The sequence below is a fragment of the Scardinius erythrophthalmus genome (assembly GCF_964197995.2).
Source record: "Scardinius erythrophthalmus genome assembly, chromosome: 13".
NCBI classification, from domain to species: Eukaryota; Metazoa; Chordata; class Actinopteri; order Cypriniformes; family Leuciscidae; genus Scardinius; species Scardinius erythrophthalmus.
Window position 1 is genome coordinate 40,283,866 of NC_138233.1, and position 26,202 is coordinate 40,310,067.

The 26,202-nt window shown below is 38.5% G+C and overlaps 1 protein-coding gene across 1 annotated transcript in view; it reads left to right on the forward strand.

Annotated features, from left to right (window-relative positions):
* Positions 1-26,202, forward strand: part of LOC308700507 (uncharacterized protein) — a gene marked incomplete at both ends in the record, with an annotated part of 131,947 nt that overhangs the window by 25,970 nt on the left and 79,775 nt on the right. Inside the window, 2 exons of the mRNA XM_081382138.1 lie at positions 15,928-16,123; positions 16,218-18,048. Of these exons, the coding sequence (XP_081238264.1) occupies positions 15,928-16,123; positions 16,218-18,048 (2,027 nt within the window). The remainder of the gene's footprint in view (positions 1-15,927; positions 16,124-16,217; positions 18,049-26,202) is intronic.

Here is a 26,202-nt window from a genome sequence, read left to right on the forward strand (position 1 = left end):
AATCATCAGAAACATTGCAGACTTGTGCGCGTCTCAAGCGCCCTCTTTACGTTCGTCCTAATGCCTGTTCGTTGTCCGTGGATTTGCCCATAGGCGTTTAAAATGGAAACTTCTTTAGACATGGAAAATCGATTTTACAATCGATTCAATGAACACTTACGTCTCAAAAATCGAACAGGTTTTTTTCACAAAAGTGACATCCCTAAGTACAACACCGTTCATTATTGTTAAAAAACACAGCACAATCCGTCTATTTGTGGTTCTGTATCCAACAAAAGGGGTGACAGTTGTTTTAAAACCCTTGTTGGATTTGGAAGCAGAAGAAGGGTCTACGTTAGAAGAGAAAGTGCACTCATCAGTCAAGCCCTTAGAAAACATTAATCCATTGGCGCAGTCGCTCTGGCCAACCTCGCAGAATCCCGATCCAGAAGATTTACCTTGAGTTATTGCGTTACATAAAATAGTAAAATGATTCCAACAGATTTTGCTGTGTTACTGAAATTGGTACCGAGAACTGTAAAATTTTTATCTTATTGGTACCGGCGACTACTGGAATTTTGGTATCGTGAAAACCCTAGTCTACACAGATACTCTTTCAGCTTCCACAACCCAGAGCAATTTCGATAGTTTGTAAAATACACAGTGATGTCTAGGAAGCGTCAATAATAATCCATTCAATTATTAATTGATGACGTGTTTAGATACACATTGTGTAGGTAACTATAAAACTTACTCTATTCTTTTCTCATTTCACTGGCCACTTACTTTAATGTATTTCAGGAGAAGTGAATGAATTGACATGTTCTAGGCTAAATCTGACAGATAGCCTACAATTCTCTGAACTGCAGTGCATATATGTCACACAATATGCCCATTGTAGGTTATAGATCAACTAGCATGAATCATGATCATTATAAAGGTTTCTTAAATGACAAACACATTCACTTACTGTACATGTATTTAAGAATAAAAAATATCAGCCAAGGACTGACTGACATGTAAGGCAACCAATCACAGTTGGTTTTGTTCTGCGTCATGTTCAGTGTGAAAATGTAAAGTCGATGTCCATACAACAACAGACTGGCGTACATCTAATAAATTAATCATTCAAGAACGTTGTGCAAGTTTACTACAACAACAGAGCCACGAACTTCACATACTTTTGAAAATCCAGCATTCGGTTGATTCTGATAAGAGCTCATTGTCACAGTTGTAAACATGAAGCGTTCTTCTTCCACAAGTGGTTTCGTCACGGCATTTACAGTGATGCGCTCTAAAATAACGCTCACCTGTGCAGGACATGCAGTAACTCAGGAGAGGTGTATTTGGCCAGAGAAGGCAGAAATGTGGTCATATTTCTGCAAAAGAATTGCTGAAATTTAAAGCTGGTTTGTAGCATATAAGAAAAAAGACTACTTTGCTGTTATTAGTAGGCCTACTGTAGCCTGTTATTTAGTGGGGTTTTTGTGTTAAATTATTGTAGTTGGGTTAGGTGGCTTTATTGTGAATTTGTGCCTTTTTTTTGGCTACTTACATTTATATAATTACGAATAGGCTACTTTAAAATCTTAATATATTTTTCAATTTTAAGAATTTATAAAAAAAAAAAAAAATCAATAAAAAAGCTGTTTCCTTAATTTCATTCACTGTCATTTTTTGCCCTTTTTTTACCATTTACCGTACCGTTATAAAATGATTGATTTGTCACTAGAATCGGAAAAAACCCAAACAATACCCAACCTTAAGAATAATGGTGAGTCAGAGTCCAGTGTAACTGATAAAGTGCAGTGCATGAGCTGTGTGTATCGTTTGTTGGCTTAACATTTGTCTTTAGTTCTAAATTTTCATCATTACATGTTTATCCCTCTGAACTATCATGATATTAATCTCAGTGCCTCACTGTCATGTCCAGGTCATGCTGAGGATCTGATTGTCTTCACCAATACAAAGATACCAGTGCTGAGCTGTTTCCAGTGGCATTTTATCTGCAGTAATGTCAGAGGAGCGAGGAAAGCACTCTCTCTCTAAGATGAGTCTCTCAGAGAAACAGAGGTAAGACTGAGACGGTTTTCACAGAATCATTTTAAACACTACTGGAGTTTCAGGTTTGTCCTGTACAGAAAAAAGTCAGATCAACAAGAACTGTTTTCTCTCACCAATGCCATGTCAAATGCTGTGCAAAACAATTAAGAACTTCCTATAATTTTTTTTAGATTGTCGCAGGTTAAAATGGCTTGAAACTGGTTTCATATTCAATTTACAGGAACATTTAGCACAGTTAAATATGTTTAATTTACCATACATGTAAAGTCCTGTACAAACCCAGATTAAGGTGTATTGAATTACGGTTTAAAGGTGCACATTTAATGGATAGTAAATGTAAATAATGTGGAAATTTCAGTTAGAACAAGGCAAGGCAAGGCAAGTTTATTTATATAGCACATTTCATACACAATGGCAATTCAAAGTGCTTTACATAGAAGAAATTAAAATAATAACAAGAAATAAGAATAATTAAAACAGTTAAGAAGAATAAAAAATAAAATACAGTACAGTACAAACAGTCGGACGAACATTGGCACAGTGCTCATTCAGTAAATGCATAGTTAAACAGAAGTGTTTTGAGTCTGGATTTGAATGTGACTACTGTAGGAGCACGTCTGATCTCCTCTGGAAGCTGGTTCCAGCTGTGGCTGGCATAATAGCTAAAAGCAGACTCGCCATGCTTAGAGTGAACCCTTGGTATTTCTAGCTGATATGATCCTAGTGATCTGAGTGATCTTTTGGGTTTATATTCAGTGAGCATATCTGCTATATATTGAGGTCCAAGGCCATTGAATGATTTATATACCAGTAATAATACTTTAAAATCAATCCTAAATTTAACTGGGAGCCAGTGCAAAGACCTGAGGACTGGCGTGATATGTTCATATTTTCTGCTTCTGCTCAGAATCCTGGCGGCAGCGTTCTGTATGAGCTGCAACTGTCTTATGGTCTTTTTGGGAAGGCCAGTGAGGAGTCCATTACAGTAATCCACCCTGCTGGTGATGAAAGCATGTTTCTCTAAGTCTTGTCTGGAAACAAAGCATCTAATTCTTGCAATATTTTTCAGATGATAGTATGCTGATTTAGTTGCTTTGACATGACTACTGAAACTAAGGTCTGACTCTAGTGTCACACCAAGATTCCTGACTTGATTTTTAGTTGTTTGACCCCTAGAGTGAAGGTATGCGTTCACCTTGAGAACTTCATCTTTGTTTCCAAACGCAATGACTTCAGTTTTGTCTTTGTTTAACTGAAGAAAGTTTTGACACATCCAACTGTTGACTTCATCGATGCATTGGCACAGGGAGTCAATGGGGCTGTAATCGTTAGGCGATAGGGCTAAGTAAATCTGTGTGTCGTCTGCATAGCTGTGGTAAGCAATTTGGTTCTTTCTCATTATTTGGCTCATTGGGAGCATATACAGGTTAAACAGGAGTGGCGCAAGAATTGAGCCTTGAGGGACTCCGCATGTCATGGATGTCCACTCAGACATATGATCTCCTATACTCACATAATAATCTCTCCCATCTAAGTATGACCTGAACCATTTTAGGACTATCCCAGAAAGCCCCACCCAGTTTTCCAGCCTGTCCAGAAGTATGTTATGATCGACAGTGTCAAATGCAGCACTGAGGTCGAGTAGTACCAGCACCGATAATTTGCCTGAATCAGTATTTAAGCGAATACCGTTTATTATCTTTATGAGCGCTGTCTCTGTGCTGTGGTGCGGTCGGAAACCAGATTGAAAATTGTCAAAGTATCCATTCGAGCATAAGAATTTGTTAAGCTGATTGAAGACAGCTTTTTCAATGATCTTGCCTATGTAGGAAGATTTGAGATCGGTCTATAGTTGCTTAATATGGTCTTATCCAGATTGTTCTTTTTCAGGAGGGGCTTGACAACTGCAGTTTTCAGGGAGTTTGGAAAACTCCCAGAGAGAAGTGAGGCATTTACCACTTCTAGAAGATCTGCTTCTAAACTGTTTAACACACTTTTGAAAAATGATGTGGGGAGTGTGTCAAGAGCGCAGGTTGATGTTTTAAGGTGCTGTACGGTTTCTTCCAAAATTTTGCCATTAATTTCTTTGAAATCAGACATAGTAACTACTTTCTCAGGTGGTTTGATCTGTCTGACCCCAAGGCAACTCAAGGATGTGCTGATCACCTTTCTGATATTATTTCTCAGAGAAGAAAGAAGCAAACTCATTGGACTTGTTCTCTGAGAGCATTTCACTGGGAAACTGGCTTGGGGGGTTTGTCAGTCTCTCTACAGTAGCAAAAAGAGTGCGTGTGTTGTTTAAATTACTGTTTATAATATTTGAGAAGAAAGTCTGTCTAGCTTTGCCTAGTTCCATATTAAAAGCATGAAGGCTGTCTTTGTAGATGTTATAATGGACTACAAGTTTTGTCTTCCGCCACATGCGCTCTGCTTTTCTGCATTGTCTTTTCTTATTTTGCACTGCTGTTGAGTTTCTCCAAGGTGCTTTTTGTCTGCTACTCTTCTTCCTGACTTTCACAGGAGCAATATCATCAATTACACTTTTAACTTTTGAGTTAAAAGAATCAAGGAGAAAATCAACAGAGTCAGCAGATATACCTGGTGTTAAGGATATAGCCTTCATGAATAGTACACTAGTGTTCTCATTTAAGCATCTCTTCTTGACAGACACAGATCTAGCTTCAGTGGCAGGAGAGATCAATATATCAAAGAAAATACAAAAAATGATCAGACAGTGCTACATCCTTAATAGCAATCGATGAAATGTTTAGACCCTTACTGATAAGTAAATCTAGAGTGTGTCCACGATTGTGTGTGGGTCCATGTACATGCTGAGTCAGATCAAAAGTTTTTAAAACACTTTTGATTTCTTTCGCCATATTATTTTCTGCACTATCTATGTGGATGTTACAATCTCCAGCAATGGCAAAACAGTCAAACTCTGATGTAATTGTTGATAACAGTTCTGTAAAGTCCTCAGCAAAGGCTGGAGAGTATTTTGGAGGCCTGTAAATAATGATAAGTAAAATGCGTGGAGCACCTTTTAACACAATACCCAGATATTCGAAAGACAAGTAATTCCCAAATGATATTTGCTTACATTGATAGATATCTTTAAAAAGAGCAGCTAGACCCCCACCTCTCTTAACAGCTCTGCAGACACTCATAAAAGTAAAGTTAGGGGGGGCTGCTTCATTGAGGACTGTTGCACTGCAGCTGTCTTCTAGCCAGGTTTCATTCAGAAGCATAAAATCCAGATTGTTTGTGGTTATTAAGTCGTTGACTAGAAGTGATTTATTTTTAAGTGAGCGGATGTTAAAAAGTGCTAACTTAACAGTCTTACTTTTCCCCACAGCAATATTAGTTTGATGTGTAAGAGGCACCAGATTAGTTAGGTTTGCTGTACGGCTATTGAAGGCCTTAGACTTTCTATCTTGTAATAGAACAGCAATAGAGAAAGATACAGATACAGGCACACTGGGTTCCCGTTTGTTCTGTAAACATTTGAGAGAGTTACTGTTATCAAAACGGGGACCCGACACATATCACTGGGAGCTGGTATCAGTTGTTTTTGGTTCACCTCGAGCAGATGGAGGAGGGTGTGGGCCCTGGCGTTGTGGCAGAGGCAGAAGAGCTCTCACAAGAGGAGGAGGAGGGCGAGCTGGGCCCGCAGGCTTGGGTGCAGGCTTTGATGCGGGTGGTAATGGTGCCTGTCGTTTTTTGGTTGGTATCTGGGGGCTTGCAGCAAAAGAGTGGGATAGTCTGGTTCCAGCATACACCAGTTCTTCCATTTTCTGTGAGAAGCACAGAAGTGGAGTTGCTGGCGAAAGGGATAATGTGTCTGGTGAGAGGAGCTGTTGCTCTGGTGTTATCGGAGGCTGTGATATGCTGTCCTGGCTTTCCTGGCTGTTTTCCAGGAAGTCGTCCTTGGGTGCTGAATCTTCGAGCAGTTCTAATATGTCACAGTCTGTCTTTGGTGAGCTCTGTGGGCAGGGCTCAGCTGAGATTGTGTCCATGAGCAGAGGTTGTTGTGGCGGAGTGGTGTTATCATGTCCATTTTGCTGCTGAAGTGAAGTCCCGTGGTCATTCATACTGTGTCCAGGTGTGTGTGTGCCATTCAGATTGAGTTGATTGGCACACACTGCAGAAGGATGATTGAGGGAGAAGTAGATATTGTCCTTTAACACTCTTGAACCAAGTTTGTTTGGGTGATGGCCATCCCGATGAAACAATTGTCTCTGACTCCAGAAAAGATTGAAATTATCAATGAAGTTCACTCTTTTTATATTGCAGGTTTTTTGCAGCCATGTATTAAGCCCAAGTAACCGTGAAAACCTGTTTGTTCCTCTTGCTGGGAGAGGTCCACTGATGAATGTTTGAACTTTCAGTCTTTCAAGTGTTTCAAAATGTTCATGGAAATCCTTCTTAAGGAGTTCAGACTGCTCTTTATGAATATCATTCTTCCCCACGTGAATGATGAGTCGATTTGCAGTCTTATGTTTCATCAGAATGTTCTGAAGTTCCCTGTTTATATCAGAAGTTGTTGCTTGTGGAAGGCAGCACGTAGTTGTGTCCCTGCTGCTAATGTTTCTGATTATGGAGTCCCCCACTATCAGAGTCCTGGGCTCGGCTGCGCTCTGAGCTGAGTGCCGCTGTCTGCTCGACCTTGAGCGCCAGTTAGCATCAGTGTTAGCTACTGGCCCATTCAGTCTCTGTTCGATCACATTCATCACATTTGGGGATTCCTCATTTACATTCATTAGCACTTCAAATCTGTTCTCAAGATGTATAGGCGGTGGTTGGAGACCAGTGTTTGCAATCCTTGTCAGAGCTGTATCTGGGGTAGAGGATGCTACTGCGGCAATATGTGATGCTCGTGACAATCTGATGTCTCGAGTGCCTTTGGGTCTCGCTCCCTGTTTGTGCCATCGATTAGTAAGTCGATCGGCTTGTTTCTCTACCTGTCGAGGAGCACTAGTTTCATGGGACTCACCGGTATGCTGAGGGTGTCCATGACGAAGCTCTGTTGTGTGTTCCGTCTGGTTTGGTGGTCCCGTAAGTAACTTTGTTTCAAGAACTGCAATCCTTTGTAAAAGTCTGTGGCAGTTAGTGCAGCAAGTAGATTCCAGAAGAGGCATTTTTTCTTATCCTTGAGGCAGTTGTGTTTTCCTTTTCCGGAATGTAAGCTGGTCGGGTAAAAGAATTCTCAGTTTTTGTAGTAATCCAAACTTTGTCGTATGAGCACTGTGCTGATTTGCTGAAGTTAAAATTAGGTGATAAAAGGAAATAAAATAAAGGAAATAAAATATAAAAAAAAATAGGAGATAAAATGTAAAAGCGATTGAGCAAAGCGCGGAGCAGTAAGCAAGAGCGTCCGAACAGTAGCTGAGCAGGAAGTAGATGGAAGTAGAACAAGTTAAATATACGTGTCAAACAGGGCTTTATAGACAATGTCACAGTTTATAACTCACTAACTAACGTACAGAACTTCTACCATTACTGTAGATATTTTGGGACTGTGAACAAATCATACTAAAAATGAACATTGAAAAACAAATAGCTAGAAACAGTGGCGTGCACAGATCTAAATCTGGGTATTTGTAAAGGTGCACTATGTAACATTTTTTGTGTTCAAAATGAACTAAACATAAATAATGAGTAGATACACCATCAATCCTTCTTCCAGAATGTGTTTTTGCCATACCCTGATTCACTATGGAAAACCTTTTATAAGCGTTTATATTTTAGACGGGATGGTTTTCACAGGGAAATTGCGTACAAGTGTCACTCGTCCATGTGTGTCTCGTCATATCCGTAAATAGAGAAAAGTTAAGAAAAGTCTGAGCCGCTTAGTTCGCTCATGCTCATTGCATTACAACTAAGCGGCTCATCTTTCACTGTGGGTGTCGTGGAGTAGGAACGCATTAACGTTTCCTAGGTATTTGGGATTGGTTTCCAATTTAGCGAAAACTTAGCTAATGTCGGTCTGAGCAGCTGGCATCTCGATGGAGATATCTATATCTCCAAGGTTGTCCCACTGTCAGTTGCACTCCCCATTACAGCAAAAATAATTTTGTGTGCCACCATCTCCACCCTGGTCACATACTTTGCCTGCTCTGCCCTGGCTCCCCAGTCCGCCTCAGTCTTCGGTCTTGGTTCCATTCCATGAACCTAGCCCACCAGAGGCTGATAAAAGAGATATATTTACAAGATGTGAGATAGGAGCAGAAATGACAGAGGTACAGTGTTTCAGAAGGATTGTTGGTGCGGGATCTGACCGGCATGAAGAAGTATTGGATTTCTGTATCATTTCAGAGATGATACAGCGGTCGGTTCATCACCTAAAGTCACACATAAAGCATCCAGCTTTCCCTGAAAGTGGTGCAGAAAACAAACAAACAAACAAACAAACAAACAGCATCAGTCATCAGATTCTTGTTGACTGGCATTATGTGCGGATGCCTGGACTAGCTTATTTACAATGTTAAATATTGATTTAGGACTGTTGTTTGCACTATTAATGATTTTAGAAATATAGGAAGAGTGAGCTGTGTTCAAGGCTGTTTTATAATGCTTAACATGATCCAAAAACACATTAAAATGTACAGTTAGACTAAAGTTTTCCTAAAGAGGCGTTCAAGTTATCTGCCTCTTGCTCTCATAGCACGTAGCTCAGCATTAAACCACGTGAGGATTGGGACAGGGGAACAGACCTAGTCCTAACTGGAGCATGCTTGTCTAAAACATCAGTGATATCAGAGTGGTACAAATCAAATATCTTAGATGGACAGGTGAAATCAAAAACATCAGACATAGCAGATGAAGCAGTAGATGCAGCAAACATATTAACATTAATAAAAACTGATCTTACGATAAGAGATGGTTATATTGTCAATACATTTAGTTGGACAAAGTAATGTAAAATCAAAAGTAATACGCTTATGATCAGAGATATGCGTAACCAGACCACTAATGGAGATATCATTCAAACCAGATGTACAAACTAAGTCAAGTGTGTGTCCATGAGTATGAGTTGGGAAATTAACATTCTGATAAAGATCAAATCAGTCCAGAACAGTCTTTAATTGAGTACTATTAGAACAGGGAGTGTCGACGCGGATGTTAAAATCACAGTGCAAGATGACCTTGAATGAAGAAGCACAAGCTAGTGTTAGCAATTCACTAAGCTCAGAGAAAAAATAGTTTTGCTGTTTGGGTGGTCTATAAATTAGGATGATTGTCAGGGGACAGTTCGAGGAAACCTTCAAAACCATATATTCAAGAGTCTTAGTATTATGAAAGTCCAGTTGAACAAATAGAGTTTCGATAGATGACTGCAAGGCCACCCCCGTTTACCAGATAAACTTTGACAACTGATTTTTAAACCTAGTGATTTTTATAATGTCTAGCCTAATTATAAATTCGATAGCAAAATGGGTTGGAGAGTGGAAAGGCTAATATGAGCCAATAAGTGCTCTTCTGCCGCCATCTACTGTTTATATTGTAACTCTTTGTATGTATATTACTCTTTCAGTTTTACAAATGGGAACCATCTTTGAAGGATTAATAAATAATGTTTTTTGTCATCCTATTCAAAATAACATTTGAAGTGCTGGAATGTCTAATTACAAACACTGTGTTTCTTATTCAAATGTTCCCATTATCTTCAAGTCTGAATTGCAATCAGTAAAACTGATTTATTGGCAAATTAGGCCATTGTGACAACTGCATTAAAATATAGACACCGCATTTACTTTGGTTTAGTGTCAATGAAGGGGTACTTAAGCCTTATTGAGGGGGTTGTGGGAGTACTTGAGGCTAAAAAGCTTGCTGTTAAAACCTGCTGGATAAAATTTGCCCAATCTGTGTTCTGTCCTATATTTACCCAACAATTGGGCTAAAAACAACCCAACATACACTCACTTAAAGGATTATTAGGAACACCATACTAATACTGTGTTTGACCCCCTTTCGCCTTCAGAACTGCCTTAATTCTACGTGGCATTGATTCAACAAGGCGCTGAAAGCATTCTTTAGAAATGTTGGCCCATATTGATAGGATAGCATCTTGCAGTTGATGGAGATTTGTGGGATGCACATCCAGGGCACGAAGCTCCCGTTCCACCACATCCCAAAGATGCTCTATTGGGTTGAGATCTGGTGACTGTGGGGGCCATTTTAGTACAGTGAACTCATTGTCATGTTCAAAAAACCAATTTGAAATGATTCGAGCTTTGTGACATGGTGCATTATCCTGCTGGAAGTAGCCATCAGAGGATGGGTACATGGTGGTCATAAAGGGATGGACATGGTCAGAAACAATGCTCAGGTAGGCAGTGGCATTTAAACGATGCCCAATTGGCACTAAGGGGCCTAAAGTGTGCCAAGAAAACATCCCCCACACCATTACACCACCACCACCAGCCTGCACAGTGGTAACAAGGCATGATGGATCCATATTCTCATTCTGTTTACGCCAAAATCTGACTCTACCATCTGAATGTCTCAACAGAAATCGAGACTCATCAGACCAGGCAACATTTTTCCAGTCTTCAACTGTCCAATTTTGGTGAGCTCGTGCAAATTGTAGCCTCTTTTTCCTATTTGTAGTGGAGATGAGTGGTACCCGGTGGGGTCTTCTGCTGTTGTAGCCCATCCGCCTCAAGGTTGTGCGTGCTGTGGCTTCACAAATGCTTTGCTGCATACCTCGGTTGTAACGAGTGGTTATTTCAGTCAAAATTGCTCTTCTATCAGCTTGAACCAGTCGGCCCATTCTCCTCTGACCTCTAGCATCAACGAGGCATTTTCGCCCACAGGACTGCCGCATACTGGATGTTTTTCCCTTTTCACACCATTTTTTGTAAACCCTAGAAATGGTTGTGCGTGAAAATCCCAGTAACTGAGCAGATTGTGAAATACTCAGACCGGCCCGTCTGGCACCTACAACCATGCCACACTCAAAATTGCTTAAATCACCTTTCTTTCCCATTCTGACATTCAGTTTGGAGTTCAGGAGATTGTCTTGACCAGGACCACACCCCTAAATGCATTGAAGCAACTGCCATGTGATTGGTTGATTAGATAATTGCATTAATGAGAAATTGAACAGGTGTTCCTAATAATCCTTTAGGTGAGTGGTATACACATGCATGTGAAAGGAGAATGTATGCGTGTGAGAGAGTACAAATATATGTATGTGAAAGGAGAATGTAAGTGTGTGAGAGTGAATGAATGAATTCACTTAAGGCTTGTACGGCCCCTCACATGCTTACTCAACAGATTTAATTAATTTCTGACCAATAATTTATTTGTGTTAAGCTGGGCTTAATTAAACATGAAACTGCAGTATCTCCTGTAGTAAAGTGTTTTATCGTTCTCCTCTTTGTGATATTAGTGAAAGATCAGGCTCGCATGTGTCCAGCTCTGTGTCTGTGAAGAGTGACTGCTCAAAAGTTGAAGGACCAACATTCAGTGAGAGAAACCCATCAATTAACAAAAGGTATTTCATGTGTTTCTTATTTCTTATTTCTACACATTGACTGTTAAAAATATTGCAGCAAATATTTATCATGAAACTTTATCGTTCAAACATTGTTTCAATTTACAATCAGCAAAAAGATTGAAATTATTTTATTTGAATTTTATTTTTTTGTAATACCCATTAGGGCTCTGCGATATGGCAGAAAAAAAAAGAAAGAAAAAAACATGTTGTAGAAAAAAATTCTACATATGGCACATTTATTGTCCGAAAACAAATATTTTAGCAAAACATAGCTATATTTTTAGTTGTGCTCCTCTTCTATTGCACTCCGTCTGTTTGGTGCTCAGCAGCGCTCGTTCAGTGAAGTCTGTGAAGTTTAGCTGAGACTCACATAACTCGTCCACTCCTGACAGCAAAATAGACATATTTGCATGACCTTCTAACATTTACAGATGGAGAATATACCTGTGAAATGTAGGTTATTCACTGAGGAAAACGCCACATAGCAAATGCATTAACCCTCTGAGGTCTGAGCTGTTTTCTGGGCCCTGGAGGTGTTCTGACATGCTCTGACATTTCTGGTTATTTCTGTTACTTGTGACATTTTCATGGCTAAAGTCTGATTACACTGTATTCAGCACAAACTCTGCTACAATAATATATCAGCAGCATGTATGTAAAAGTTTGTAGTTTTGAGATAATGACATTTATGTGTGGTTTGTGAAAATACAAAAAAAAATTCTCACTGAAATAAGGCCATGAAACCCATACTGATTATTTCTTCACAAGACTTTTGAAAATTGTATCACGTAGCCTAGAATATTTGCTCTAAAACTATGTGAAAATCACCCTGACTGCTCATTCAGAGAAGACAATATATTGATTTAAAAATGTTACGACGTGTTTTGTGTGAAAAAGCTTTATGCGGAGGTCATTAATATGTAAGCTATTCACACCTGAGAAAGACAAAGGCCCTCCCCTAACGGCCCTATTAGGAGCTATCAGGCCCTGTCATTCTGAGCAACCTTGCACAATACTGTAAATGAGGAGATTTAAAAAAGAATGGCTTTTAAATTGTTTGGATTTATTTACAACACAACATAGTCCAAAGATACACAACAAATGCCAAAAAAACACTTATTGAAAACAATGATCCAAAAACAGAGACCTTTGTGCCATTCCTAAAAACATTGTACATACCTTTCATTTCCAAGGTGTTTGATTTTCACTTTACCATGTTCATGTACAGAGACTCATGTGAATGTTGAAGTCCTCAGTGGCATCTGGGCCCTGAAAAAAAAAAAGTGAACATACTGATATCAAGAGAAAGGCCTGCACGATTTTGGGAATAAATTTGAGATTTTTCTGGTTAAAATTGCTTTTTAAAATTCACAGAATACACACACACACAAATGTTTCCAACAATATATAATATAATATAATGAACACCAGGTTTGTTGTGCCTTGTAGGCATAAGCTATGCGCAGTGCTGGATAAAATAATAATAACAATAACCAGTATAAATCTTCCAAAAGATTTCAGTAACAACTAAGCTAGAGAAAAATATATTGATTATCATGTTACTTCAAATGTTTCCATTCGTTATGATGATGTGAAATGAGATAATAGTAAAAACATGAAGCCGTTTGCTTTTCAAACGCGATCGCGATCCATACATTCAAACGCGATCGCGCTGCAAAATATGATACATTCAAACGTGATCACGATCCAAAATATGATACATTCAAACGCGATCACGATCCAAAATATGATACATTCAAACGCGATCACGCTCAAATATAAAACATTATGGTTACCATATACATATCTAGTTTGAGCAGATATCCACAAACACAGTAACAGTAAACACGGGTCTAAATATTATAATATTCACCATATATCTAGCAACAGTTCAACTGCAATGTGAAATTTATGCAACAATAGCAAACTAATATGTAAGAATTTCTTACCTTACATCTTTCTTGTCTTCAAATCGCGTTCTTCTTCTTCTGATGTAAATCCAATGTAAGCTCAGGCGCGTCTAAAAGCAGAGACTTGTGAAGTGTTTTGGTGCTTTGTTTTTGAGGTACTGTAGGCCTAATGAGCGCGATCCCGTTCCATGTGGAGATTTGCATGTGAATCTCTTTTGCGCGAGTAGGCGTGGTAAATAAAAAAATAATTAGGAAGCGTTTGAGAAGCTGGACATCTTGTTGTTTTTATACAAATTACTTAGAGAATATTTGTTTTCAGTTTGAATCCGATCATTTAAAAGTACACACTTAAATGTTTATAAAGGTATGTGGCTCATAAATGTGTGACAAGTATTCGCTGAGTTTTGTTTCAGTTTATAGACGTGCTCAAGAAAAAAAAGTTCACCGCAACGCAGAGGCAGAACGCATACCCTGTTTATTTTCTTTATTTTACAAAAGCACAATGTTTTGATTTGATTGTAAGTGGACACATACAAAAGTAGAAATATCACAGATTCTTTTTTTATATTTCTTTTTTCTGTAAGACCATAAATGACGGAGTAATTTAAGTTTATAGTGCTACAATGTGGAGAAAATCCAGCAAAACGCGCCCGCGCGTTTGCCGACCTCAGAGGGTTAAACAGCACATATAACGGCTATCTGATTATATATGATTTTTGCCATACTCAAGCAGCCCTACATTAAACCATTTCAAATGAGACTGAAGTATCTCCTGTAGTAAAGTGTTTTATCATTCTGCTCTTTGTGTCATTAGTGAAAGATCAGGCTCACATGTGTCCAGCGCTGTGTCTGTGAAGAGTGACTGGTCAAAAGATGATGGACTAAGCTTCAGTGAGAGAAAACTATCAACTAACAAAAGGTATTTCATGTGTTTCTTATTGTTGGTCACACATAGACTGCTAGTGAATATTTCAGCAAATATTTATCATAAAACTATGTTCAAATATATTTCCAATGTACAAACAGCAGTGCTATAAAAACCCAAAGGGAGCATCAGCAAAAAGATTTAAATTTCTATTTGAATTATAATTCAATTTTTTGTAATGTGCATTAATTTGAGTCTACTTACATAACTGCTCAACATATTAAAATATATATTGTCAATGCAGAATTCACTATGTATTTATACTTAAATAGATCCTATACTTTAACAGCAAAAACTTAAATTGCTAATATTTTCTTGTTCTCTGCTAAAAATAATAATATAATTTTGCCTGAAAAAATGCAGTATTTTATTTCATTGGCTAACAGGCTTCAATGTGAGACATTAGACTCAGACGTTCAGACTCACAGGAACAATGAGAATTTCAAAGACAATCTCCTTGGGATCTTCCAGGTAGGAAAACACATTTTCATACATGTTTATATTTATAACAAACAAATAGTTTACTGAACTTTGTTTGCAAAAATAATAGAATAGAAATTTTAAAGGGATACTTCAGGATTTAGCATTAAACTTTGTATTAGTAGAAAACCTGTAGTATTTTCGAATTACCGTGCTTTCCACCCTCATGTCCCCCTGAGACGAGAGATTTATGTACTTTTTGTCTGGAAAAAATCCTCAGATGACGCAAAAATCATCATTTTGCGTCATCAGAGGATTTTTTGGCCAGAGGCTAAAGACTACAGCCAGTAGTAGGGGCTGTCCCGCATGTTCTCAACCCGCCCATAGAGGGTGGGATCTCACTCACAGAATGTACACATAGTGTCAGCCATCTTTTTTTGGAAGCTAAGCTAGCAGGCTCTTGTTCTGTGGAGAAAGCTGAGTAGTAGGGGTTACCATCCTCTTTTTCCCGGACATGTCCGGCTGTCGAGATCGTCCAAAATGTCCGGGATTCGGCTTTTGCTTTCTGCAGTCGCCATTCATTGTTTACATGCACACCTTTTGTTTCAATCTAACTGAATTCATTCCAATTGGTGAATCTGAATGTAAAGTTTACATGAACGCTAAACAAGTGATCGGTTGATGTGCGTTTTAACATTGCTAAGAAAATTTGCGCTCCTCCGTGAGAGATACGAGACCGGTGCGTCTTATCAGTAATCACGCCACCGGCCTCGCGCCGTTCTCCCACGGCCCTCAGCCTCGTCCTGCTCGCCACAGTAAACATAATGAATGGCAACTGTAGAACGCAAAAGCTGAATCCCGGACATTTTGACATTTTAAATACACATTCATCTTTCCAGAGGTGAAGTATCCCTTTAAGAACCCATAAAATAATAATCAAAATTTAAAAAGACAAGTGTTGTTTTTGTACTTTTTGTTAAATGGCTGCTGATTTATATGTTTGATTTTTAACTATTTTCTTTTAGAAAATGTTTAATTACTGAATAAATAGTTTTGACCAAATATGGATGTGGATCTGGTTAAATTGGGTTGTTCTGTCTTTTAATTTTGACTTGCTTTTTTTGTAGGATATTGAGAGCAAAATAATCATATTTCTGAAGAATGAACTTGAAAAGTTTAAGAAAATATTACAAAATGAGAACACACAACACTTTGTGAAGGACTTTAATGAGAATAGATGCAGTATCAAAGAATCAGCTCTTGATCTCACACTACATTACCTGAGAGAGATGAAGCAAGATGAAGCTGCTGATGCTCTAGAAGGTTTGAGACTCATGATCATCTGTCTGATTGTCTCTTATAAATGTAGGAGAGAAAAGTAAGACTAAAACTATCTATTTTCTGTTTCTGTGTTTAGATGAGCTATTCTTCATTCCTCAGCTGAAATGTGGCCTAAAGAATAAATATCAATGTGTGTTTGAAGGAATTGCGAAGCATGGTGACTCCACACTTCTGAATAACATCTACACAGATCTCTATATCACTCAGGGTGGCAGTGAACAGGTCAATACTGAACATGAGGTAAGACAGATTGAAGTTGCTTCCAGACGTCATGAAGCACAAGAGATACAGGTTGAATGCAAACATTTGTTTGAAGCACCTGAACAAGACGAGGAGATCCAAACTGTACTGACAAAAGGAGTTGCTGGCATTGGAAAATCAGTCTCTGTGCAAAAGTTTGTTCTGGACTGGGCTGAAGGAAAAGAAAATCAAGATATCAGCTTCATATTTCCTCTTCCATTCAGAGAGATGAATTTAATGGAGAAAGAAAAATTAAGCTTGATGGACCTTATAACTAAATTTTTCCCAGAGACAAAAGGACTGAACCTTACAAGAAGGAATCAATTCAAAGTCCTGTTCATCCTTGATGGACTGGACGAATGTCGCCTTCCCCTGAATTTTGATTGTAATGAGACGTGGCGTGATGTATCGTCACCAGCCTCTCTCGATGTTCTCCTAACGAACCTCATGAAGGGAAATCTGCTTCCTTCTGCTCTCCTCTGGATCACCACCAGACCAGCAGCTGCCAGTAAGATTCCTCCTGACTGCATCGACCGGCTGACAGAGATACGAGGATTCAGCGATGTACAAAAGGAAGAGTACTTCAAAAAAAGATTCACTGATCAGAATCAGGCCAACACAATCATAGATAATGTTAAAAAATCAAAGAGTCTCTTAATCATGTGCCACATCCCAGTCTTCTGCTGGATTTCAGCCACTGTTCTCCAAACCATTCTGGAGGAGAAAATAAATAATGATGTGAAAAACACTCAGTCTGATGCGATCTCTAAAACACAGCAGGAATCAAACACTGAAGACACTCCCAAGACTCTGACACAAATGTACACACACTTTCTCCGCTTCCAGATCCAGCAGAGCCGCCGAAAGTATGATGGAGAATACGAAGCAGATGTTTCCTGGGATAAAGACGCCATCCTTTCACTGGGGAAACTGGCGTTTCATCAGTTGGAAAGAAACAACGTGATCTTCTATGACACAGACCTGGAAGCCTGTGGTATTGACGTCTATAAGGCATCAGTGTACTCAGGCATGTGTACCCAGATCTTTAAGGAGGAAACAGGGATCGTTCTTGGTACCATGTACTGCTTTGTTCACTTGAGCATTCAAGAGTTTATTGCAGCCCTTTATGCTCATCTGTTTCTGGACATCAACAAGACAAATGTGTTTGATCATGAGTCTACAGAACAGGAAAACAAAAATGAAACCATGATTGATTTACTCAAGACTGCAGTGGACAAGGCGCTTGAGAGTGACAATGGACACCTGGACCTTTTCCTTCGCTTCCTCCTTGGTCTGTCACTCCAGTCCAATCGACAACTCTTACGAGGTCTGTTAACACAGCAAGACGGCAATGACCAGAGCAACAAGGAAATCGTTCAGTACATCAAGCAGAAATTAGAAGATAATCTTCCTGCAGAGAGATCCATCAATCTGTTCTACTGTCTGAATGAACTAAATGACCAAACTCTGGTAAGAGAGATTCAGACCCAGCTTAGCAAAGGCAGTCTCTCATCTGGTGACCTTTCACCTGCCCAGTGGTCTGCTTTGGCCTTTGTGTTGTTGACATCAGAGGAAGAGCTGGAGGAGTTTGAGCTTCAGAAATTCAAGAAATCAGACGAGTGTCTCATTAGACTATTGAAAGTCATCAAAGCCTCCAGAAGAGCTCTGTAAGTCACTTAGTACATTATGTCATGTTTTGGTCTAATCCAGGGAATAACAGATTTACATATATTATCAGTTCATATATATATATTCATACATATATTATCATACATATATTATCCGTTGTTACTTTATATCTCCCAATAAAATTGTATTTTAAATGCTAAATTTCCTAATAGTTTTAGTTCTGTAATTTTAATTGTGGCGGGCAAAACATGTTGCAGTGCAATACATAGATGATTGACATAGATACAAAAAACCCCTGTTGAATCATATTTGATATATACATTTTAACATGTTTTTTCTAAAACAAAAAAGTTGCTTTAATCTAATAATTGTAATCTTGAAATATTAACAACTATAAAGAAATTCTTAGTTTGAAGTACTCTTAGGTTTATTTTAATCAGTAAAGATTTTACAGCAAAAAAAGAAGAAAAAAGATCCACTGATTTAGAATTAAACTGAAAGTCCTTTTACTTGCTAAAAAGTATGAACTATCAATCAGATGACAGAAGGCATGTAGAAGATTTTCAGCAGTTTCTTTCAGCAAAGTTTTGATCAAATTGATAATTTGAGGCCTTAGACATTTGTGTATCAAATATGATACATTAGGCTTTATAGGGTTGAGTTAGCAGAGGATGAAGCAAAACAGTATTGTTATCATACAACAGACTGGTTTATAGTTATTTTCACTAACTTTCACTATGTAGCTCTCTTCAACTTCTGGTATAAAGCACATATGCTCTAACATAACTTCAATGCTAAAATCATTAAACCCCCAGAATCTCCTCCTCAAGACAAATGTAAAACGCATTGTCAGTGTGCAGCTCACCCTTTTATTTTATAAAGTATATATATATATATATAAACAACTTTTTTTAATACAAATATTGCATATATTTTCCATTATTTTATATTTTTTACATAAATAGTATATATATATATATATATATATATATATATATACATACTATTTATGTTAAAAAATATAAAATAATGGAAAATGTATTTAATATTTTATATATTTTTTCCACCTAATTTCGAGATGTAATTTATTTGTCTTCCAGGCTAAATGATTGTGGCTTAACAGACAAAAGCTGTTCAGCTCTGGCTACAGTTCTTGGATCAGATACCAATCTGAAAGAACTGAACATGAACAATAATTATCTGCAAGATTTAGGAGTGAAGCTGCTCTGCACTGGACTGAAGAATATAAAGTGTCAATTGGAGATACTGAGGTAAGTTGTGTTCCAGTGGGTGGGGCCAAAGTTGTAATGGTCAAGGAGGCATTGATTTTCTTCTGCAGAGGCGGTCTTTAAAGGGATACTTCAGGATTTAGCATTAAGCTTTGTATCAGTAGAAAACCTGTAGTATTTTCGAATTACCATGCTTTCCCCACTCATATCCCCCTGATATGAGAGATTTATGTATTTTTTGTCTGAAAAAAATCCTCATCGGAGTCACTCATTTTGCGTCATCGGAGGATTTTTTGGCCAGAGGCTTAAAGGGATCTCCGGCTAGTTTGATAACTTAGCCTTATTGGGTTAGCGATACCATTTGCGCCACAAACGTGATATAATAACACACCCGATGTTTACGTTGTAGCGAGATATTTTTAAATAAAGTTTTTACCTGTAAGCCGCCATTGTTGTTTTTACCCATTGCATTCTGGGCCGTGACGTAGAATGGTCCCAGCGCGCTACAAACACAAGGCGCGTAAGCGAAATGTCTGCCGTTCACCCTTTTCAGTTCGAGCCTGAACGTGTCGCAAATACGGAGGAAGGTTCACAGGATGATAATAATCTCGTAGCCGTAGGTGAGGATGAGAAGGAAGAGAGAGTAGGGCACACGCATTGTTGTGGTTGTGGCAATTGTTTACCAATGCTTACTGAGAGGGAGAGTGTTTGCTGTAAGGAACTCCACTTCATATCAGCAGCAGTCCAGGGTAAGGTAGCTAGCTAGGGAAGCTATATTGGCCTGAAGAATTTTGAAGTAATCTACCACAGTAAATGCATATTATAGCCTAAGAACAGGATACTTGTTTGCAGATTTACCATGCATCATTGCCCATCCTAATTTTGAGGCAGTTTGTCTCAATCCAGATGTACTGTGGGCTGCCCTCGTCAGCCTCCATGACAGATGGAGCGCTGGTTTACCCAGCCGCGATGCAGTTACTAACAGGCAGGTCTAACATGAACATATTTGTTTAGAATTATATAACATGTTATTTCTTGATAGCAGACCGCTGCGAAGTATAACACACCATTGCCATGAAAACAGCGCGTTGCTATGGACGCGGAACGGACTATTTTCTTTAGCGGAAGCAATGCAATCGTTAAAATCTATAAAATCTAAAAACCGTTTAAATCTATAATTTGTGTCAAATTATTTATTTATTTTGCAGGTAGCTATGTAATAAGCGGGATTATGTATAGCGAGGCGGTTGTTATAGCGAATAACAACCCCTTCAGGCTGATTCAAGCTCCGCTTCGCGTCGGGGTCCCGTTCAGCCTGTCGAGGTTGTTATTCGCTATAACAACCGCCTCGCTATACATAATACCTTACATAGTTTGGCCAACACTGAAAGTTTTTCCAGTCACCGATAAAGCATCTAGACAATAATACAGCGCAAACATTATTGGCTGGCATGTATTGGCTTGAGTCAAACCTTGATTCATCCTTTTATAACATTTAGTGTAAAATTTTGGCTTTAGGTCTTACAGATATTCTTCCTATCGCCAGTTTACATGGTGGATGCATGGCTGGCTGGGGAGAAGAGTCCGCAGGATCATTCCCTCGTGTGCAGTGAACAAAATAAGAAATGTCTACCCCGAACCAAGTGGAGCCTATACAGGATTTGAACATGCAGACAATCAGGGAGAAGTAGAGGAGGCATGGAGGAATTTTTAACTATGCATAGACTGAATTTGCAAAAAACAAACTGCTAAAAATAATTTAAAATTAAAGCAGCTGAGCATTTAAACTACAATGGTGTGTTCATTGTGTATTATCAGAGGTGTCAAAAGTGCACACTTCCCATACTCAAAGTAGAAGTTTCCTGTGAAATGAAGAGAAATCATTTTCAAGACCAGAATTCCTTTAGGACCATCACAATTTATTCCCTATACAAAAGCAGGTGTGTGTGTATCATTCAGTAGCTCCCCCTCCCTCCAAGGTCCACACAATACTACAATAAAGCACAGTTATGTACATATTCACAGATTTAGATGTTTATACACCAACATATAATATACCAAGACACACCAAATCAAACTGTTGAACACAGTTGTTATATGTATATATTTACAAGTTTAGATATTTATAAATACAGGTTTGCTTTCCTACATCACTGATAACTGAATAAACAAACACGTGCCAGAGATTCGCAGCTATTTGAAGCATGAATACTGAAATTATTGCAAAATGATCTGTGATCTTGACAGTGTCACCTGTGGAGCCATGATGTGTCTTTGGTTGAAACTCATGTCCACTGCCTGGTTTGGATCGAAATCAGAGGAGAGAACATCTTCCATCATGGCAGTCATGTAGCTGTAGTCCTTTTCTGTCATCACAGGTTTTGCTCTGAAGGTCTTGTGGACTTTGCTCCAAGCGATTTTGAATTTGGGTTCACCCACGCTCTCCCCATCTTGATAAACAGCCTATTAAAAAACAAAAAAGGGAAAATAACTTAATATCAGGTTATTGCATAACACCAAAGGACATTTTTTTCTGTGGCAAACTTTATGAAATTTCTACACTTTTAGAAATGTATGTATAGGAAAAGTGATGGTCACTTAGTAAAATAGACACTAGCACAATTATGCCAGGAGTGTTCATTAAGATTTTATGATTATTATCTTTATTTATAAAAGTAAATATTTATGAAATAATTTAGTCTACCGTCACACCATCGGACAATTTTGAGATTTGGCTCAAAGTTGTAAAAAAATAACTCGGGTATTAAAACAACAAATTCATGTAAAACAAGAAAATGTGTAACCATTTACAGTATTCTTAAAGGGATAGTTCGCCCAAAAATGAAAATACTGTCATCATTTACTCACCCTCAAGTTGTTTCAAACCTGTATGAATTTCTTTTTTCTGCTGAACACAAAAGAAGATATTTTGAAAAATGTCGGTAACCAAACAGTTGATGGACCCCATTGACTTCCATAGTAGGAAAAAAAAAATACTATGGAAGTCAATGGGGTCCATTAACTGTCTGGTTACTGACATTTTTCAAAATATATTCTTTTGTGTTTTTGTGAGGGTGAGTAAATGATGACAGTATTTACATTTTTGGGCGAACTATCCCTTTAATGATGAAAATGTGAAAAAATATTTTTATCTTCTGTGACAGTGAAAAAGCCACGTCACGTCAACTACCCAAACATAGGGCGCTCACATGACGTTAAGCATTTTCTGGCGCGTAATGTGACGTTTGAGAACCTTAAACCCTGTTTCTCCTAGTTGACACAACAACACATAACCGCCGTTATCAGAAATCTCCACTTTGGCCGGAGTTTTTATAAATAATAGTTTTCTGTGATAAAAACGGTGTATTCGTGTAAATGAGAGGCCAAACCGCAGGGAAATATCTGCATCTTCCCTTCGTGTAAATGGGGCCACAGACTGATGTCACAATGCAAAATACTGTGCAATGAGTTGGAATGATCACTCACCTGTTCCTTGTTCACATTGTTGTTATGATCCAGGGCAGCAAGCATAGAGGCATGAACCATCACATCATATCCAAAATGCGTTCTCTTTGGGAGGTATTTCAGATACATGGAGTGATACACCTTAAACAAAATATAATTTGAAATGAGAACAATTACAATTGAATTATAGCCTGGTAATACCAGACTCTGCTACTTCACTTTGCTTCGTAGACAGAGTCTGGAATGGCATAATTGAGAAGTGTTTTCTCTCTTGCTAGGGGGCGCTTGTCTGAAGTTTAAAATCATTGGTTACCCGTAAGCCAATCACATAACGTTTGGTTATGGCGTGTGTTATGCACATGCTCAGCCGCATCTAACTTCCACTGTAAACACATGTATGATGCGAAAACAAAACCATCGAGCAAAATACCGGAGTGAACATGGCTGTGAAGGACTTTTGCAGATTATGTGAAGTAAATCTACGCATCCACGGTACAATACGCGTCTACGTCACGGCTCTCAGCCCGCCGTCTGTTCGTTGATTGGCCCGGCTGTTTCCAGTCCGGTGGCAAACAGAAAGCTATGACGCTGTATCAGACTGAGTACAGAAGCGAAATTAAATTGAGCGGAAGTACGAAGTCTGACGTAGTCAGGCTAATTGAATTACACTCTGCAATGGAAATCATGCCTACTTATAATAGCTAATGTCTATACTTGATCATACCTCTAGTGTTGTTGTGTGGACGCACTCCGTTAAGTGATCCAAGTCTTTTAAAAGCCGCTTGTCTGTCACAGTCTTCACAAGACTGTTGTGCGCAACAGATCCTGGCTTCAGCCACAGCTTTCCTCTTTGGACTGCCTCGTCAAGGGGCTCGTGTGGACATTTGTGGAAGTACCTGTTCCCAGGCCACTCATGACGGTTGGTAACATGGTGTACTATGGAGACCCACTTCTCTCTCAACAGTTCAGCATTACCCTCACATGTTTGTGCACACAAACACGCCACCGGCCTCGCGTCGTTCTCCCGCGGCCCTAGCCTCGTCCTGCTCGCCACAGTAAACATGATGAATGGCGACTGTAGAACGCAAAAGCCGAATGCCGGACATTTTGTGCGATCTCAAAAACCCGGGTAGACTCATCACGGAGACTCACTTGTAGCTTAGCTTTATTGTTTACAACTGCTCTGTAACCGGTAGGCGTGGCTTGGGAGTGGCCTCGTAGAGCAGCGAAGCAAGTGCATTCTGGGAGTTGTTGTCTTTCATCCACATGAGCCAAAAATACATTTTCTGGCTTTTCTCATTCTAGAAGGCTCCAAATTCAAAAATAAATTCACATTTCTACTACATAAATGACCCAATTTAAATACACATTCATCTTTCCAGAGGTAAAGTATCCCTTTAACCACTCTATTACGTCATCAAAAAGCACATTACAGGACGAGTCGTTCGCTGGGCTTGGTAACAATAAAAGTTCTTTTTGGAATAACAAAGAAGTTTTCAGTTCTGAAACTTAAAGGATATTCTTATAGTATAATGACCTCTTATATGTAAAAAGCTCAAGCAAAATTTGATTTCTCAGTTCCTGACCCCTTTAATGTATTTGGCTTGGAAGACTGGATCTGCTACGCTGATGATGCTGTTGATTATTGCTGCTGCTACAGAGCAAGTATGGACTCGCTACAGCTAATAAATACACAGGCATGCTGCTGTGATTATGTAAGATATGCTGCTGCTGCATAAATAGACATTCATAAATCCCGTAGCAGATCTAGGCAGGTGGAGCTGAGGGATAATGAGGATTTCAGAGGAAACATGATAGAGCGCTGCAGAACTGGCTCAAAGCAAACAATGAACCATACTATTTAAGCAATCTTATTGGCTACAGGATCAGTAGAGGCCAATCAGCTTGTGCCATGATGTGATTGCATGTGAAGGACAATCGTCTTAAAGCTATGAATATAATTAAAGTGTTGGCCAAAACTAAATAGGGAGCTGAGTACACTGTCCTTTTGTGACTTTTTTGAGTATTGATTGATCTTGTTTGGACTATGGTATATTTTTGATTATTCCAGGTGTTGATTTAGAAAGTATGCTTTTCTCCTGTTGTTGTTTAATTCCCGGGACCTGACACCAGTAATTTTGTCAAGAGATCTCTTATTTATTTTATCATAATATCAAGACAGGAGAAAGTGACAGTGGACCAAACAAAGGTCTTCATTACAGCTTCTCTGCTCCTCTGGACAAAGAGGTTTGGTTTTATACGCTACTGACCAGAAAAACTACATTACCAGAGGAACATATGGTTTCAACTAACATGGCATGTATCCCATCACTGTGCTTTGGTGGAAACTTCATAAACTGCATACACATTTCATGTCTCTAACTCTTCCATTACACTCTCACTTTTCATGCAGTCTAGCTTGTCCCAATGTCTCTCTTACCCACATGTATTCAAGATCATTATGATTCACAAAATACAATGATTACAAATGATTATGGATACAAATAAAAAGTAATAATACTGAAACACAAAATAATACTGAAAATAATATTAAATAATGAAATTTTAGTCTTCACAGGAAATCATATAAACAGATGTTTGACACAGTGCATCATCAGGGATTATGGCTTGCCTTGGGAGCATTCAGAACTTCACAAGTGCAGAGTTTGTATACATTGAAGCCAATGTACCATCACTTAAGAATTGCCGGCTGAAGCGATCATTTCAATATGCTATAACCATGGCCCACAACCACAGCTATATTTATCTGAAATAAAGGAGGGGCCCACCATCCCTAATACCTATCTAAGTATATTTCCCAGTGTGTTGTCACAAACAATAAAGACCAAAATGAAATGTTTATATCTTTATATAAATTGTTTGTTTTCGGTAGATCAGAATCATAAACAGAACAAAGCATGAATATGAAAATGAAAATAAATTGAAATCAACCAGTACAGTAAGTCAAAGTAATATAGCAAATCTGCAAAGTAAATCTTTAAATGAAAAGTAATGAAATGACAATAAAATTAAAGAAGCTTATATGATCAGTTCAGGGTTGTAGATTCCTTGAGTAAGTATGGATTCACTACAATGAAAGTTTATGTCAATGATGTTTAGGATGATGTCCAAGTTCCACAATGGCTAGAAAAATAGAACGTTTTAAAGAGTCCATCTACAAAAAGGAACAGAGGTCTAGCATTAGCTATAGAGCCTACACATAAATAATATAGTAATTGAAAACAAATGCACAAAATAAAGGAGAAACAAAACTTACAAGATTGACCTGGAAACAAAGTTTCTCAATCTGGACTCCAAATACATATTTGCTGGAGGAGCTAGGACAATACCTTGCTTCCCTCTTCCAAACACAACTGATTTCCTCTACCCTACTACCAGTTTAAATCAAAGGGGCTTTAGCGCTCAAGCGCCCCCTAGGAGTGAGTATGAGTATATTACAAGGGTAACAGCTAACACTGTTACAAAGCTATTACTGAA